Source organism: Gambusia affinis, linkage group LG19, assembly GCF_019740435.1.
Source record: "Gambusia affinis linkage group LG19, SWU_Gaff_1.0, whole genome shotgun sequence".
Taxonomy (NCBI): Eukaryota; Metazoa; Chordata; class Actinopteri; order Cyprinodontiformes; family Poeciliidae; genus Gambusia; species Gambusia affinis.
In genome coordinates, this window is record NC_057886.1 from 10,913,511 (window position 1) to 10,931,262 (window position 17,752).

At 41.9% G+C, this 17,752-nt stretch overlaps 1 protein-coding gene across 13 annotated transcripts in view; it reads right to left on the reverse strand.

Moving 5' to 3' along the window:
- The window catches only part of LOC122822447 (trinucleotide repeat-containing gene 6C protein-like), a 51,843-nt gene that overhangs the window by 8,598 nt on the left and 25,493 nt on the right, over positions 1–17,752 (reverse strand). For 5 of the 13 annotated variants that reach the window (XR_006369149.1, XM_044101125.1, XM_044101117.1 and 2 more), the window contains 16 exons: positions 10,941–13,430; positions 8,704–8,898; positions 8,238–8,404; positions 7,982–8,059; positions 6,307–6,525; positions 6,054–6,203; positions 5,755–5,874; positions 5,519–5,602; positions 5,153–5,387; positions 4,913–5,077; positions 3,800–3,976; positions 3,507–3,656; positions 2,997–3,107; positions 1,136–1,354; positions 277–350; positions 41–180 (listed from right to left, as the gene is read on the reverse strand). Coding sequence is in view for 12 of the 13 variants with exons in the window: in XM_044101125.1 (XP_043957060.1) it covers positions 41–180; positions 277–350; positions 1,136–1,354; positions 2,997–3,107; positions 3,507–3,656; positions 3,800–3,976; positions 4,913–5,077; positions 5,153–5,387; positions 5,519–5,602; positions 5,755–5,874; positions 6,054–6,203; positions 6,307–6,525; positions 7,982–8,059; positions 8,238–8,404; positions 8,704–8,898; positions 10,941–13,430 (4,774 nt within the window). In the remaining variant the exon portion in view is untranslated. Of the gene's footprint in view, positions 1–40; positions 181–276; positions 351–1,135; positions 1,355–2,996; positions 3,108–3,494; positions 3,657–3,799; positions 3,977–4,912; positions 5,078–5,152; positions 5,388–5,518; positions 5,603–5,754; positions 5,875–6,053; positions 6,204–6,306; positions 6,526–7,981; positions 8,060–8,237; positions 8,405–8,703; positions 8,899–10,940; positions 13,431–15,755; positions 15,944–17,752 lie in introns of those variants that run through there. The other 8 variants (XM_044101128.1, XM_044101119.1, XM_044101118.1 and 5 more) reach the window with 8 other exon arrangements.

Consider the following 17,752-nt stretch of genomic DNA (forward strand, 5'->3'; position numbering starts at 1 on the left):
GGCGAGCTCCTCGCAAAGCTCTAAAGCGTCGGCGACGTACATGTGCAGAGACTTCTGAGCTTTGGCGGCTTCGTCCTTGGAGCTGTAGCGAACCACAGCGTTTCCCTGTGTCAGGTTGAGGTGGAATGTGATGAGGGGGCCGTGCTGCATGCACAGCGTACGCAGAGTGGAACCGTCAATCTACGGGGGAAAAAAGGGAAAAAAGAAAGGTATGCTCGGTTGAGGAGTCAATTCCTACATTATGAGAAGGGAGAAACCCTGGGAGGAAACGGTTACCTGTGGCGTTAGGTTCCTCAGAACCAGCCAGCTGCTGGTCCTGGTGGAGCTGTCCGTACTCCATGTGGTACCTGCTGCGATGAGAGGGAGAGCAGCAGAAATCAGATGTCTGTTTAAACACAGCTTCATACTTTTCAGGCTGCTGTGAAACCAAAAAGTCTAAAATTGGATGGGTGGAGTCGATAAAAAGTCACTAAAACGTCAGTTGACAAGTTCAACCACAACAAGTCATCCTCATATTTTCAAAATTAGACTCACCCGCTCTGAACGCTCAACAATGTGATGGAAGCCACATAAAAGTATCTCTTACTCTTTGAGCACTTCATGACTTCACAAAAACATAAGTACACCTCCAGGATTTAACCAAGAGAGATTCCACATTTTGGAACAGAATAACACTTTGATGTCTGTTTCTCTTGTTTTTTTAAATATATTATTACCACCAACCTCTAAACCAGTCCTATACTGCAAATCACAAAGTATCACCCAGTATTTTTTGTTTAGTTTATAGATATTTGTTTTATTTAGGAAAAATAAATAAAATGGTGAGATCTGGTGAAATATCTTGGGACATTTGAAATAAGACAAAAATTAACTTACAAGTAACTTTTAAGCAACAAATATGAGCTTGTTTTAAGTAAATAATTGCTTAATATTCCTTAACTAGTACCTTTTTAAACCAATATTAAGCAATTATTGTTTTAAAGCAAACCCCTGTATCTTGCTCAAAGTTAGTTGTAATTTAGTTTTCTCTCATTTCAAGTGTACAACAATATTTGCACTCGAAACAAAACTATACTCGTAAGATTTTGTGTTTTTGCAGAGTAGTAGAACCAAACACATGTCAGTAAAGCGCTACCTGTGGTGTAAGAGCTGCTCCATCCTTGGGCCAGACCCAGAGAGCTTCCGCCCCAGGTGGAGGAGGGCTTCGTGTTCGTGAGGCCGGGTGGGGGGCGGGAAGGAGCCGTGGTGCTGCTCCGCGGACCCTGGGGGACTTTCCAAAGCTCGTGGGACAGAGACCCCTGGCTGTGAGAGATGGTACCTGGAGACCAGGTTGATTTCATTTCTGACAGTTTGCCTGGATGGATGGAGAAGAGGAAGGAGGTGGTTGGCTTACAACACCAAGTGGCTGAAAGAGAAATACTCCCCAAGGAGGGATGCTACGGTCACGTTCTTTAAAAGTGTCCAAAGTAAACTCCAACCTCTGAGTAAATATAGCTTCCAGTACTACCAGGTAGCCCATAAGAAATAGTATGAGGAGAATACTGGTATGTTGTTCTGAAACGTTAATGTTAATCTTTTCTTGTTGTCATTTTCTATCACACATTGTGAAAACACATAAAATGTTTGGTGTAAAAATATGGAAAAAGATAACAGAAAGTATTTTATTTAAAACAGGTTTGGGAGAAAAATTCAGGACTCAAAGTGTGAAAAATCAAATTCTTGCTGTAATACTGAGATTTTTAAAATCAAATTTTTTTCCCTAGCTGATCTTTCCAAACATACTTCATGTCATTTTAAAATAAAAAATAAAAAATAGTAAAGTGCATTTTTAAGTTTACTTCCACATTTGGCAAGTTTAGAACAATGGAAAATCCATTAACTGTACCAAGTGAAAGTAGGATTTGCACAAGAAAGAAAGGAAGGGGTGTGGTGTGGTGACGTAGGGGACAGCGCAACCCACGTCTGGAGGCCTTGAGTCCTCGACACGGACGTCGCGGGTTCGATTCCCGGACCCGGCCACATTTACCGCATGTCTTCCCCCATCTCCTTCCCCATTTCCTGTCAGCCTACTTTCATATAAGGGACACTAGAGCCCACAAAAAGATCCCCTGGTGGGGAGGGGAAAAAAAGAAAGGAAGGATGAACAGACAGAAGGAAAGTCAGATGGTAGCAGGTAAGAAAGGAGACATTGGTTACCCAGGAAGGAAACAAATAAATAACAAGGAAAGTAAAGACAAGAAAGAAGGCTACAAGGAAGGACATAAGGCAGAGAGGGAGGTAGGAGACAAGGAAGGACACAAAAAGAAAAGGAGGAAAGATGGGAATAATGCAAGATAACAAAGGAAGGAAAGGAAGTAAGGATGAACATAAAGAAGGGAAGAATTAAGGTAATGAAAAAAGAAAAAAACAAAGGAACAACAAAAACTTTCAATACGTTCATGATTAAATACTGATACAGTCTAAACTCCGCTCTGCTTCACGTGTTTCACGTAATATACTAGTTCAGATTAAAACTACAAGAAATTTGCTGTAGATAGAGGAAGCCATGTTTGACAAGTAGTGGTGACATCAATGATGTTGTTTTTTTTTGTAAATAGGGCACAACATGGGCACAACAATGCCTGGATTGAAAGGTAAAGGTTTCTCCAATATTTTGCAGAATTTGATGAGTTTTCTTCCAGGATTGTGCTGCATTTCTCATTATTTAGTTTCTGATCAACTAGCTTACATTGCATGATGTTGCCACCACCGTGCTTCCAGGCAGGGATGGTGTGTTTAGGCTTATGCACAGTGTTACTTTTTTGTCACACAGACTTTGTCATAAAAGCCAAAATCCTTCTGTGTTAAAGGTTTTCAAAAGTGGCTTTATGAAAGCCACTTTTGTAAATATCTCTGAATACTGCTGCAAGGCATATTAGAGGAGAGAATGATGCCTGCCTGCAGGGATTCAGTCACTGCAACGTAAAAGGAAAGGGGGTTGTGGATAGGCCATGTACCTGCATCGTCCATCTCCGGGGAAGAAAGACTGAACGAGCTACTGTAGGCACTGACTGGCCAATCGGTGGACGGAGGCAGAGCCTCGCTCTGAGATGAGGTGGGAGAGGAGCCTAAGCCGATGTCAGCAACACAAACAGAAAGACAAACACAAAGAAAAAGTAGCAAAGAGAGAAAATGGTATAGAGAAAAATAAATAAATAAATAAATAAAAAAACACACTAAAAATGGTGATCAGAGAAGCATCAACTTGCAAGTGACAATGGATATAGCAGAAGTTAAAAGTAGGAAAATGAAGAACACAAAAGAGAAGAAGCAGGATTTCTGAAAGAAGCCGCTGAATGTAAAGTTTTTGGTTTCTCCTCAACACGTATTAACGCCTATTAAAAAGGTTGCAGAAAACATTCAAAAGGGTGCCCTCGGATTAGGACAAAAACATTTTTCAAGCTTTAGCAAAGACTTGTTTTTTTTATTATTTAAACTTCAAGAACCACCCTGACCTTTGGTCTTACCTCCACTTCTGTCCCGGAGCAGGTAACGGTTGACATCTTGGATGTTGGTGTTGATCGTAGGTCCGCTGGGGACGCTGCCTGGGGTCACGTTGGGGTCGGTCTCAGGGTCGATGTTCTGCAGACCCTTCCAGGGTACACCAGGACAAAACTCTGAAGCAATGCAACACATACAGCAAAAAAAAAATGAGCACAAAAAGAAACTTTTGTAACTACTTTTCATGTTTATTAAACAAGAAGCTTCCAAACTGACGTGGACTATAAAACGGCACTGTTATCCACAAGCTGTCACCAACCTGGAGGCCAGTTGATATTTGTCCCATTGGCCATCTTGTCGCTGCTGTTCTTGCCCTGACCCCAGCTCTCTGGAGGAACCAAGGGGCTGGTCGGAGACTCTGACCTTGATATCAGGTTGTAGGGGTTGTAGGAGTCGTCTAACTGAGGAGGCTTTCCAGGTGGGCCCAGGTTGGCACCTGAGAAATGCATAAAGGTGCCATGTGAGAAATTTAGAGAATGAAATATAAGAAACTGAAACGTTTTGGGATTGTTCCTTCCGAGGTAAACAATAACCTATGTTTTCAAAAAATCAAAAATAGATTTTATCTGAACAATATTTGAAATATTAGCTTAAAAATACCAGAATTGAATTGCAGACTTATAACTTGATTTATGCTGTAGAACTGTAATTTGTCCTTCTCTTACTTTAGAGAGAAGGACAATTTTTTTTTTTGGACAATTTATATACTTTCTACCAACTAAAATAACTTGTGCTTGAATTATAATGGAGATTTGAATTTACCCAATTTGGAAAATATCAGCTGGACTCCTAAAACATACAAATAAATACATTTAATGTTCGTTCCTTTGTTATATTTTGAAGATTTTTGTTTTCTCATTGTAAATGGATAAAAAAAAACCTAATTATTTTTGCCCTTTTCCTGGCCTTTTGATTTTCTTCCTCTGGGCAACTCTTAGTGATTTAAAATAAAAAATATATTATCTACATAAATTGTGCTTAATTTGATAATTATATTAAATTAACACCAGCAGATGTCACTGTTGGTATTCCAAATACTCTCACCAAATTAACACCAAGGTCAAAACATGTTTTACCCATCCATCCATCCATTTTCTTACACCCATTTTGCAGAGTTATCACTGTCTTTCTGTCTTTTTTTTTTAATTTTTGGTTTTAGTGGCCTTTATTTTATAGTAATCTGCCAGGACGGTGGCAGAGGGGGAAAGACATGCGGCAAAGGAACAGAGGACAGGAGTCGAACTTGGGATTGCGTTGACCTCTGACCTCTGCACCACATGGCACCCCGAAACTAACATGACAACAAATACACATCTTTGAGTTTGTTGATAAAAACTTTCCCACCCTGACCAGCTCCCCGTTCTCCTCTCACCATGTTTTCCCAGGTTGGGCTCGAGAGGAGATGAGTTTCCAGAAAGGCTTTCAATGGAGTTTGGGTGTGTCCACTGTGACAGCCGGGACTGCGGTAGCGGTGGGTCCTTCATAGGAAGGCTTCCCACATCAATACAGTTTGGATTCATGTTTGGATTCAGTCCAGCTGGAGGCACAAGAAGATCACATGAGAGATGCAGTAAAAGCACAAATTCTCTTAAAATCACATTCAAACACTTACAGAGAGCGTAGGGGCTGTACGTGTTGGGAGTTGACTGCGGCTCTTTGGTCTGCAGGTCAGGTAGGACTGGAGTCTGGGGGTGACCCGGATATGAATCCAGGGAGGATTTGGCCCCAGGATGCAGGCCAGAGTGGGACGGCTGCTGCTGTTGCTGCTGTTTCATCAGCAGAGCCTGGGCCAGCTGACGCTGGTGTTGTTGGATCTGCTGCTGCATGTTATTGATTGTACGTGCAACCTGGGATTAGGATGCAACAGAAACAACAGTTACAACTAACACAAGAATAGTGCAACATTTCCTCCCGCACGCTGATTTTTTTCTGTGATTAGAAGTGGAAGAAAGAAATAGAAGCTTAGAGGAAATCTCACTTGCTGCTCTTGTTGTCGAATGGGGCCAGAAACATTGCGCTGTGCCTGCAACATTTGCTGTTGAATTTGTAAACGCTGATATGCCTGTGGAGAAGGTGACAAGATGGTTAAACTCTCTAAAGATTTGAAATATTTACCCTCATAAGAACAAAGAACAGCTCGAAGGGAAGTCTTCAAGAATGACTGGATAACACTCTGATATATCTAATAAAAACAGATTAAGCTGAAGGTCTCACCAGTTGCAGCTGGTAAAGTTGATTCAGAAGGGTCATATGTTGAGGGTTTATTGGTGAGGTTAAAAGTGCAGGATTCAGACCAATGTTTTTTGCTGCAAACTGTAAGAGCTGTGCTTGAACCTGTGGCGGCACAATAGACATACAAGACTCAATTAAACTGCCACGTTGGGATTTGATAATGCTAAAAAGGCACCAGTGCCAACTTTGAATATTTTCCTTGAAAAACTTTCATACTCTACAGCACATGTAAAGAGAGGCTACATATAGGAGTAAATATTTTTTCCTAAGTGTAAACATACCTGAGGGGAGAGAAACTGAGGCACTTGCGCACGTAGACTAGGCTGAGAGGAGCTGAGAGGCGGCACTGGTGGCTGAGGAGGCGGCTGCGGCTGCTGCATGGCCCGGGTTTGTGCTGCTCCACCACCACCAAACATTCCACTCTGCATCTGCTGGAAAAACCAACACAGCCTGTCAGCATGATCCCTAATTTCTTTCCACAATCATTTCCACTCGAGTTACCTTCGGATTTACACATATATTAATGTCAATCACCTTATCAATGAAGGGCAGGCGAGGGTCTGTTGAGGGGTCTTTGGAGAGAAGTGGAGGCCGAGGGCAACTCATGGGCTTGTTGATGAGCCCGTTGTTGTAGTCGTGGCCGCCAGTCCCGATCCCACGCTTGTCAAGCTCTGTCTTCTTCTCCAGCAGGGCACTCATGGCCTGATCCAAGTTCATATTGTTGCTCTTCAAAGCCTCCTCTGCTGGATCCCTCTGGAAATAAAAAACACAAACCATCAGTGCTGCAGCTGCGACACAACCACATGAACCACTTCAATGTCGTAAGCACTGAAATGAAGCACACGCCGACGCGGCACTAAGCTGCGCTTGTTTGCGCAAAAAAACATCCGACAAATGAGCGGTCGTGTCACCCTTGCAGTACGTTGCAAATTTATCCACACTGGTTTAAATTTTTTGCTACAACCACAAACTTCAATGTAATTGATTCGAATTGTAAGCGACAGACCAACAGAAAGGGCATAATTATGTTGTGGCAAAAAAAATAATACATACAGAAACTATACGTAGTTTCTGTATGTATTAAACTGGTTTAATCTAAACCAGTAAAGCTCAAGCTTTCCACACCAAACATCACATCATTAAATACGATATTTTACAAGCACCACAACAACAGTAACATGTCTTTTAATTCATAAGAAACATATAGATAAGAAGTAAAGGAAACTTTCCTATTAATCCACCACCATGCAGGTGTGGCTGATGGGATTGTGAACTGTATTTGTCCACAGAATTAAGCACCTTTACGCTCAGAGAGGAAATACAAAAGAAAGACTATGTGAAAAGGTAAAAGTAGATGCCTTTCACCAAAGCAGACTTCTAAGTCCAACATGGACTATAAAATATACATTTGCAACATAGTGATGGTACTTGCAGTGATACACAAAGAAGAACGTGTTTGAAGTGGTGGTTGGTAAAAATCTCTACTGTAAATCCAGCTGCATGTTTAGGCTCATTCCTGGTGAAGGTGAACCTCCCTCTCAAACTCAATGAAAAGCATCTCCACTGCATGATGCTGCCATTGCCATGTTCCATAGTTAGTTTTCTATTTACTTTGGTCTCGTTCGATCAGAGCATCTTCTATAAGTTTACTGTGTCTCAGAAAACTGTAAACAGGACTTCTTATGGCTTTCTTTCAGCAATGATTTTGTCTTCAGGCAGTGTTTCTATAATGAAACGTTTTAGCGGTACATGACTAATAGCTGTCCTCTCAAGAGATTCTCCCATTTGAGGTATGGATCTTTGCCACTACTTTGGCAGAGATTAAATTACACACATACTTCAGCTCACTCGCAGGTTTCTTAAAGCATTTAGTTGTCCTGGTTTTTATTTAGAAGCATAAGAAGAAGTGGAGCGGAATACAAATGCATGCCACAATTTCCAGATTCTTACTTGAAAAAGACCATGTGTTTTTTTTCTTTCATTTCAAAATTATGGATTACTTTTCATTGATCCATCATCTAAAATCCCAAATAAAATACACTAATTTAATAGTTATAATGCCTCAAAATGTAAGGCCACTGTATTCACATTTTTCAGGCTTATTTCATGTACTGTTGAATAAATTTCAGCCACTCAAGAAATGCTGGGAGAGAGAAAACGTTACACTTTCTGACAGCTTTAGAAAGTGAACCTAAATGACTGAACTCACAGGGAAGCCCATGTCTGTGAGCTGTTTGATGAGCTGTTTCATGATCCAGGCATCTTCCTGTTTCCCTGGGATCTTTACCTGAGGAAATACATGAACAGAAACGTATTAGCATATGAACGCTGTGTAATTGTGATATTACAAAAGCGCATAAAAACAGATTTAGAGAGGATGTTTGCTAGATGTTAAAAGAATAAAATACGTCACTTCGAGAGAAACATTATTACATAAAAACATCTTTGTAATAAAAGCTTCGTACTTTCTGTGGGCCTTTTTTGGATGCATTGCCCCAGGAGTTACAGGAAGAGTTGCTCTCCTGGGAGGCTGTGCTGTTCCACATGTCTCCCTCCTCAGAGTCCCACTGACCCCCTGAAAGGCTGAGCTCATCACCTCCTCCTCCCCACCCATCTTGCATAGGTTTGGAGGCTACAAAGTACACAAAAGGAAAAAAAATACATGAAGTGTATGACAAGACACATTACACGTGTGAAATTACTTGCGAAACAAAATGCACTGGTAGAATTTAATAGTACGGCAGTAGCGTAAGAATAAAAGCCACTAGGGGTCACTGTAGCTCAATGTGTGGAATCCAACGGGTTGTACCCCTGTCATATTGATGTCCTTGACTCATCACACAAAAAAAAACTCTTGCTTTTCTTGCAGTGAGTCAGCAGAGGAGCAGATTATTCTTTAGAAATATAAAGTAGGAGCCATTTTATTTTTACCAGGTTTGCCAGGCGCTGCTGTCATCGCTGGGTTGCTCCTGCCATAGTTGTCTGGGTTGCCATCTCCCCAGCCTCCGGCGCCGCCGCTCGGTTTGCCCCAAGCAGATGTGCCATTATCCAGGCTGACTGGAGAGGGTGCCGGTTCTCCCCAAGAGCTTTCAGATTTTGTGTGGGAGCTGGAAAGCTCTCCCCAACCTGAAGGTCGCACAAGGACAGCAGCTTGTCAATGTGAAAACCTCAAAGACGACTCGTATCCAGGAAACATCTTTTGCATCCACAGAGATTTGAGCAGATTTGAGTATTTCTCATAAGTCTGAAAGTGTGGGTGACAAATGAGACTTTTTTGTTAATCATTTTATATTAAATTATTTAGGGATGCACCAATATGAAAATGTAGCTATCACTATCTGATTTTATTTTGCAATTAGGGCTGATAACTGACATTTAACAATATCATATATATTTTACTACCCTACTGACACCTTGAGAGAAAAAAACAATCACAACTCTGACTTCACCACTGCTTCTGTACTTCAATTAAACTTCCCCTGCAGTCCTGGGCTGTGTCACTATCACATGACCAAACAAATACCACACCCTATCCAGAAACAAACGGCAACAAGCTGACAATACATATCAGTTGTTATAATAAGTTCAGTTTTATTTCTCAGACCAGTACAGATATGTCAAATAAAATAAGCATTATCAATGTTAGTGCCTATATGTTGTGCATTCCTAAAATTGTAGCATGAGTGACTGTATTTGAATCTGGGCAATGAGCTATTGTTTGGCTAAGGTAAATATCAGACTCTCGTGCAAAGATTGAAACAATTATTAAGTTAAAAGTTTTTATTGCAAATAGTTTTATCTAAATATTTGACAGAACCGTGCTTGGTTCTTGGGTCTGTCTGCAGTCTTTCACTGTTTTACAACTTGATTTCTATTTGCTGGTTGTTTTGTTTAGTATTTTATGTAAAGCACTTTGTAAAATATGTTTTGAATAGTGCTCCAGGAAAAAAAAAAACCTTTACTTTCACATGTATTTTTCAACAGGATCATGTATTGTCTACTGGCTACCCCCTCTTGCTTTTGATCAATGCAAGTGCCTATAGATATAGTATTTTTTCATGGTTGCTGTATTTTTATGTTTTTTGTGCCTTATGACTCCTAGGATAAATACGGTAAACTATCCCAAGGGGATCAACTCACTAGTGTATAAAATAAAATAAAGAACAACGTTAAATCATTTTAGGAGAATGGGTTCTAACAGTGTTTTACAAAACACAAACAAGTCTGTCAGACGTTTATCATATGCTTAGATAGTAGTGCCAGCTATGCAGGCAGGGAGGGAGGTAGAAGGTGGCTTGGCTGAGCAGGACTGTGGATAGAAGTAGGCAGGGTCCATTTAGGATCTGGCTCATCCCAGTGAGTTTTGGCATGAAAAGAACAGTGCTGCCACTACGCCTGCAGCAATGCCAGGCTCAACTTAGCTCTCCCACTAGGAAAAGGTCAGGTCCTAAAAGCTGCTCCAAAATTATAGTTAACATCCAACCTTCTGGTAGGACCTGCCAGAAACTACTGTACACAGATCTAAAAGATTTACATTTTCTTATTTTAATCCGACACTTTGTGATGAACATAAAAGTTATTGTTCCTTATTTTTAATTCACGTCATGTTAAGAAACAAATAAAAATGCTTGGTATGAGGTTTATTTACCAGCAGTAACAGCAGGTAAGTACTAAAGGGGAACAGCAGGGGGCATCTGCCCTTACTAGATGCCTGGGGGCTTGCGCCACCTCCTTCAGCTCAATTACTGACAGATGGTGGCTTCCAAATAATCACTTCTGATTTGAATCAAACTGTTTGTGGTATATTTTCACATGGCATTATTGTAAACCCTTTTTCTGCACAGTCTCTGCTTGCCAAAGCCACCGCTGAAGTCATGTTCTCCATTGTGAGGAGCTGGCTGGATGGCCGGAGTTACCAGAGCCTCGCCGATTAGGAATAAATCCAAACGGTACAAACTAGGTCAAGATTTTACCTTAAGTGGATCAACAGATTGGAGCTTAAGGGTGCACTGTGCTAACTACCTGAACAGCTTTTATGTTTGACACTTCAAAGAGTGAAAAAGAAGAGACTTCAATTCTGGAATATTTCAGAACAAATACACTGACTTAGTGATTCCAGCCAGGTTTCACTGTAGCTATTGTAAAATTTTATCAATAGTTTATCTTACCTTGAGCTATCAGAGGACCCCTGATGTGAGATGTTCCAGACTGGTGTTGCACTGAAGGATCTACGGCCCCACTGGCAGGGCCTGGGTTTTGAGCGTTTTGGCTATGGTTCTGTAAAGGTGCAGGCGGCCCATGATAGGAGTGATTGTGAGCGTGGGGATGGTTATTGCTAGGACCTGGAGGGTTACTACCTCCTGTGGTAACTTTAGCCTGGACCATCCCTGGGTTGTTCCTGTCCCACAGGTTGACTGCTTTATTGTAGGTACCGGGGTCGCCCCAGGCTGAGGTCCCGTCATCAATCTCCATCTTGCGACGGATGGAAGGCGGAGAGGGCTCTTCCCAGCCTGTCGCCTCATTTGAGGGTTCTTTCTTACCACCTCCCCAGGATGCACCCTGCTTCACAGAGCCGGGACCACCCCAAGAGCCCATAGTCCCTCCTCCGCTATTACTGCTGGGCCCATCCTGAGGCTTGCCCATCCAGCCTTGAGGAGGACCACATGGGCGCTGTGGTGCAGAGTCAGCCCAGCCTCCGCTGTTTCCAGCTCCAGAACCTCCATGTCCTGAAGAAGACATTCCCCAATCTCGTTTGTTTTCCTTCCAGTTTCCTGATTCTCCTTTCCAGTCAGGGCCAGAGGAGCTCTTTTTACTCTCTTCTGGTTCTCCCCAGTCCCCAGTGTTATTGCTTCCTCCACTGCTGCCCCAGGAGTTGGATGTTTTGGGCTGCTCTCCCCAGCTCTGGGATGTTGACTTGCCTTGTGAATCATCCCAGCCAGATGATTTCTCCTCCCCCCAAGATTGAGCCCCGTTCTTGGGTATGCTGTTAGAAGGGCCTCCTGTTGAAGGGTTACCCCATCCACTAGGCCCTACTGGGTGCTTTACGTTGGAGGGTGTGTCTCCCCAACCGGAACTGGGCGCATGTGAAGCAGCCATGCTTCCACCCCAACCAGAAGGTCCCTGTGAACCAGGCACATCATTTTTGTTACCAGAGTCAGACCTTGGAGCAGGGCCCGTGTTAGTGTTTGAGGGTCCCTGGACATTGCTTGGAGCTGTAGGCCCAGAGCCCCATGAATCAGTGCCAGCGTCATTCTTGCGTTTAGAATCGTCCATGTCCCAGGTTGTGTGCTGGCGAACAGGAGTCTGACCCCAGCCAGTGTTGCACAGCACCCTGGGGTCCAGATCCTGGGCAGGTATCAGAGGAACTGTTTTTTCTCTGGTTGGGCAATCTCTCCGTTGGGGGTATCCTTCCATGCTGTCACTGCTCCCTTCGCTGGCACCAGCTGTGCTCACAGCTCTGTTCCAAGTATTGGTTTGTGAATCCTGGGGAGGAGAGCTGGGCGCATCCCAGCCTCCCTGGGCCTCTTCGCTATGCTGTTTCCCCCAGTCTCCACTGGACTGTTCACTCCAGCCTCCAGACTTTACGGTTCCACCTCCCACATTGCCCCAAGCAGAATCCCAGCCAGGTCCTTCCTTTGACGAAGTTGGCTTTGAATTGCCACCATTACCCCACAAAGAGTTGCCATCTTCTCCGTTGACCTGTGAACCCCCTGGTTGAGGCTGTCCCATAGAACCCAAGCCTACAGGTGAGCTGCCCCAACCAGACAAGTTTTGAATCGGGCTAGGAGGTTCTTGTTTTTTAGTCTGATTTGGTCCATCAGTTTTAAGGTTTTGAGGTTCAGAACTGAAAGACACATTCGTGGATGGAGTGAGGTGTGACTCATCAGAAGTCATTATGGTACCCCATGCGCTGCCAATCCCAGAAGACTTGCCGTTATTGTTGGCTCCAGAACAGGCACTGGTTTGGGCTGGTGGGGGGCCAGGAGGGTTACAGAGATTAGATGTAGGTTGAGGAGATGAAATGGTGTTGGCTCCACCTGAGCTGCCTCCCCCTGTGCCTCCTCCATCATGCCCCAACACGGGCCATGCAGATGGGTTGGCATTAGGGTTTAGGTTCAAGTTAAAGTTGGTGGTGGAGGACGATGAAGAGGAACCCCAGCCCCTGCTGCCTCCTCCTACTGGGCTATCGCACTTCCCTTCATTACCCACTGAGGACTGAGGAGGGCAATGAGAAGGTCCTGGCCCAGATCCCCAACTGCGATTGGTTGCAACCTGGCTAGAGAGCATGCTGGTTCCAGTATGATTGACAGGGCTAGGCCCACTGTTGGCTTTGCTGTTAAGGTGGTTGGCAGCGAAGTGGCCTGTCTGACTATTGGCTCCCGTGGCCATACTCACTGCACTACAACTACTGCTTGAACTACTGCTGCTGGTGGTCAGGTGACCAGGGTCAGTGTCCAAAGGGCATCCTGCTGGAGAAGCCTGGCTCTGACTGAGAGTAATAGAAGGCCAAGCCTCTGAGTCCTTCTGGTCAATTATCAGTTGATCCCAGCCACTGGGACTGGTGGAAGATGCAGCACTTGTGGCACTTCTGTTGGCTGGCAGGTGTCCCCAGGGGGGGTTATCATACTGGGTTCCTTGGCCACTATGCGGGGGCAGTACTGTGAACATGAAAAGAGAAAAAGAACAAAAACTGATCAGAAATGAGGGCAGACAGACACGATTTCACAATTTCATAACATACACATAATTTAGGCTAAAAAAACAATGTAAGCATCTAATGATGTGTAAAATGATTTAAAATATTTTTTTATTGCATTACCATAATCTCAAACTAAAAATAAAAAGTCAAATTTTTTACTGGAGTAAATTAATTCAGTATGAAACATGTTAATAAATAACTGCCTTCAACAAGTTCAACAGTGACACAATTATTGGTATCCTCAGTATTTCCTTAAAGACGCATATTAAAGAATTTATATTAAGTTATAGTTTGAATTTTGAATGAAAAGTAAAGTAAAAAAATATTTTCCAAAGCCTGATGTTGGAGAGTGCATCAAAGATTTGAATCTCAGGGGTTTTCATACCGTCCATTAGATAATTTTCATGCCTGATTGTTTGGGAGGGATTCCAAGAAAAGCCTTTCTTGTCCTACCATGATAAACGTAAACATACAGAGCTCCCTACACTCCCTTCTAACTTTAACTAGAAGAGCATGATTTGGTCAGATGAATCCAAGACAGAAATTTCAGCAGTCAATGCTCCAGTTGGGTCTGAACAAACAAAGAGGAATACCAAAGCACTGGTAAGTCTGGTGGAAGATCTGTGACTCTGTTTCTCTTCCAAAGACCCAAGAAATCATGTTAGACTACATGGCATAATAAACTAGTGAACAGAGAGTGGAACCTTCTTTGTGTTTTTAAGTAGGATAATGTTTCAAGATGTATAGCCAAATCAATACAGATATTGATCACTATAGCTTAAATTAACCTCCTTGCGGGGCCATTAGAGTCCCCAGACATATAACTCGTTAAAAACCTGAGATAAAAACAACATAAATGAGGATCAAAGACTCTGAGTCTGGACTCTAGAAGAGAGATTGAGCAACAAAAACATTTAAAAAAAATGATCACACAACACTATGCATTCTCAAACTTTATGAAAGTTCATTCATTAAGAAGGGGTTGATCAACATACTGACAACTGATCACTGATTGTCATGTACTGTGCCATCAGTGTTTTGATTAAAAATGGTTTCCTGACATAAGATTTTCCCCCACACTGAATAAATATGGTGACATCAAATATTTCAACATCTGAGTTTTCAATGTTTCTAAGGTTTTCCAAATACTAAGTGCAAGTGGCAACAAATGTTTTTGTGTCTGTGTATCTAAGCAAACTACAAAAACCTACTGGTTGAAATAGAAACCATCTGGGTTAAAAATCTGTTGATCAGCAATGACTGTTACGGTGCAAGTATTGAGCAATTCTAGAGAATCACTTTTAAACATATGTTTTACTTCAAGTTACAGTGCATTAGTCACATATTTGTTTCAAAGTCAGATTTGCAGATTTTATTTCAAAATAAAGTTGATCACAGTGCAAGGCAGATATCGTAGTTTGTTTTTGTGTTACACATTTCACCACAGAACAGCTTTAATATTTGAACACCAGCTCAGATTCAATCAAGGCTGAGTTCCTACAGCTTGGTCATCTCTAGCTTAATAACTTCAAACTTCAACAAACATGACCACTACTTAGCATAAAGCATGACTACTTTGCTGCATTGGAACAATATCAACTCCTGTCTTTTTATGTGCCTTTACCCCTCTGTAAAACCGCTCTAACAAAGTCATGCTTTTACCATTACAGAACATCGGGGACTATGACTGTGAAGGTAGTGCAGCATTACTGCCTGATTACAACTGTTCCTCGTGCTGCATTGATTCTTGTTTACATACCCCCTCACATGTACACATAGACTGGATGCAAATACGACAACTATGTCACAACTACATGAGGGAAGTGACAATATTTGTGTGGCACCTCCTGTTTTCAAGCTTACCACAATGCTCGCCACTACATAAAAGGGAGAGAGGATATGGTGAGAGAGCAGGGAGGGAGGAGGGAAACAGGGCACTGTGTTTCTGACACACAGCGCTGTCGTTCTGTAGCGTCTCTCTCTGCTGTAAAGTGCAGGACCGCCATTTTCTCAGTACTGAATAAGAGCCAAAAAGCCTCTGATCTACTGTCTGCAGCTCCACTACTGCCTCGAAAACACACATCTCGCTCGCAATGATAAACGCAACACGCAGCAACACAACACTCACTGCACACTTGAAATGCACTGTCGCTGCAGCTGAAATGGTAAAAAGTAATCATTCAGACTGTACGTAGATACAAGCTCCCAAAACAACGCAGAAAGATGGATAGAAGAGAAAAAGACAGACAGGGGAAAAAAAAGAGGACAGACAGCAGTAAAATACCTGTGGAGAGGTGCCTCCCAACCATCCTGCAAAGAGCTAGGTTTTGTGCAACGCAGCGACCATCCTTGTCTCAATATGTCTGCTCGGCTCGCCAAGCTTCTGAGGCTCATTTCTGAAATGCTGCCAAGAAGTTGCACAGCTCTTGCGCGGCATGAAACAACCCCCATCCCACCTCCTCCACACCTTCCTTCCTCCCTCACCCGTCTCGCTACGTCCCTCCCACTAACACAGCTTTGGCTGGGTCTGTCCTCTTCTATTGACTCCCTCTGGCTTTATTTATATCGCGTTCTATTCCTGTCCTGACGGAGGATATTCTCCCTTTCTGGAAAAGCAATGAAACATAACTGGTTGGGGGAGGGAAAGGGATTGTTGGAGAGGAACGGGTTAGACTTCATAAAGTACTCTCAATCAAATAAAAAGAAAACACAGAAGAGGACACTTGTACCTCTCCAGGCTTCCCCTCATATCTTTCATCCATTCAACACTGTCAGTGACTAAATATTTGGCTCTGTCTGCAATTAGCACTGTCGCCCACAATGGAAAACCTCTTGTACAGCAGCAGCAGCAGCCAAATGACGGCAAGTGAAGCCTCTTAAAAGCCCACTGTGGATTTGGGAGTTTTGTTTTCTTGCATTTGCACATGCTTGCTTATGGAAAAGCATATATCATATATATAAAGCATATATCAAACATGAAGTGAGGCTACACTGAGATTTTAAAAGGAAAAATCTGCTTTACAATGATGTAATCTCAACATAACTCACATTAACATTTTGGGTATCTGTGAGCAGATTACAAATAAGGCAGTAGAGCTGCAAGGAAACAGACAAAAAAAGAGAAGTACTAAAAAAATGGGTGGTGTGGATAGGAGGAGGACATGCAGGCTGGTAAGAGAAGGAGAGCAGGGGCCACTGGATCAACGCTGCTATTGTTTACAAATTATCCTGGCATCCTCACAACACAACAATATGTCAATGTTTGTTGGAAAACAGGGTCCTATTGTGGCTGTGGTTGCACTATGGAAACAAAAGCATGATCAGATTCTGGACCCATGGTCAGTCTGTTCTGTTTTGATTTGGTCATGTGTTTTGGATCATTTTCTATGTGAAACACTGATACCTCATTGTCAGTGTTTTTTGCACAATCAATGCGATTTTTTCTTTAGATGTCCAGATGCATGGCATCATCACCTCTTTGTTACAGCTGCTTAACAGTGTTTTCTTCTACATTTTTTCATATCGTACTCAGTGTTCATAACTTCCAGACAAATAGAGATCACCCTACAGGCCTGTTATTCAGAGATCCAGTTGTTTTAGACTTTTTTAAATTACTGCTGCAATTATTACTATAGATTAATTGAATCGAGAAGATATTTTATTGTTAGACGTTCCCTGAAGTATGAAGACAACAAACATATGGCTTACTTGAAATGTATGTTTTGTTGCTTTTTCCCCATTTTTGGTTGCAGTTTAAGATGTGGGGCTTTTTGTCATGTTTTATTTACAAATCAAAAACAACTAAAAAATAATGTAGAAATTACGTTTATTTTATACAACAGGCAGCAATAATTGCACTGATTTATACTTCATAGAATAATCTTAAAGAATTGCTCTCCAGGATTGTTTTGGCTGAAATGTTCACAATATATATATATATCTATATATATATCTATATCTATATATATATATATATATCTATATATATATCTATATCTATATATATATATATATATATATATATATATATCTATATCTATATATATATATATATATATATATATATATATATATATATATATATATATATATATATATATATATATATATATATATATATATCTATATATATATATATATATATATATAGTGGAGGGAGAATGGTAGTTGAGTATGATAGAAAGCGCTACAAGATTTAAAAAAATGAAAGCCAGAGATAGATATTTGGAAACAGAAGTAGGAAATAATCTAGAGGGACAGTAAGGGCCTCAGCTGTACAGT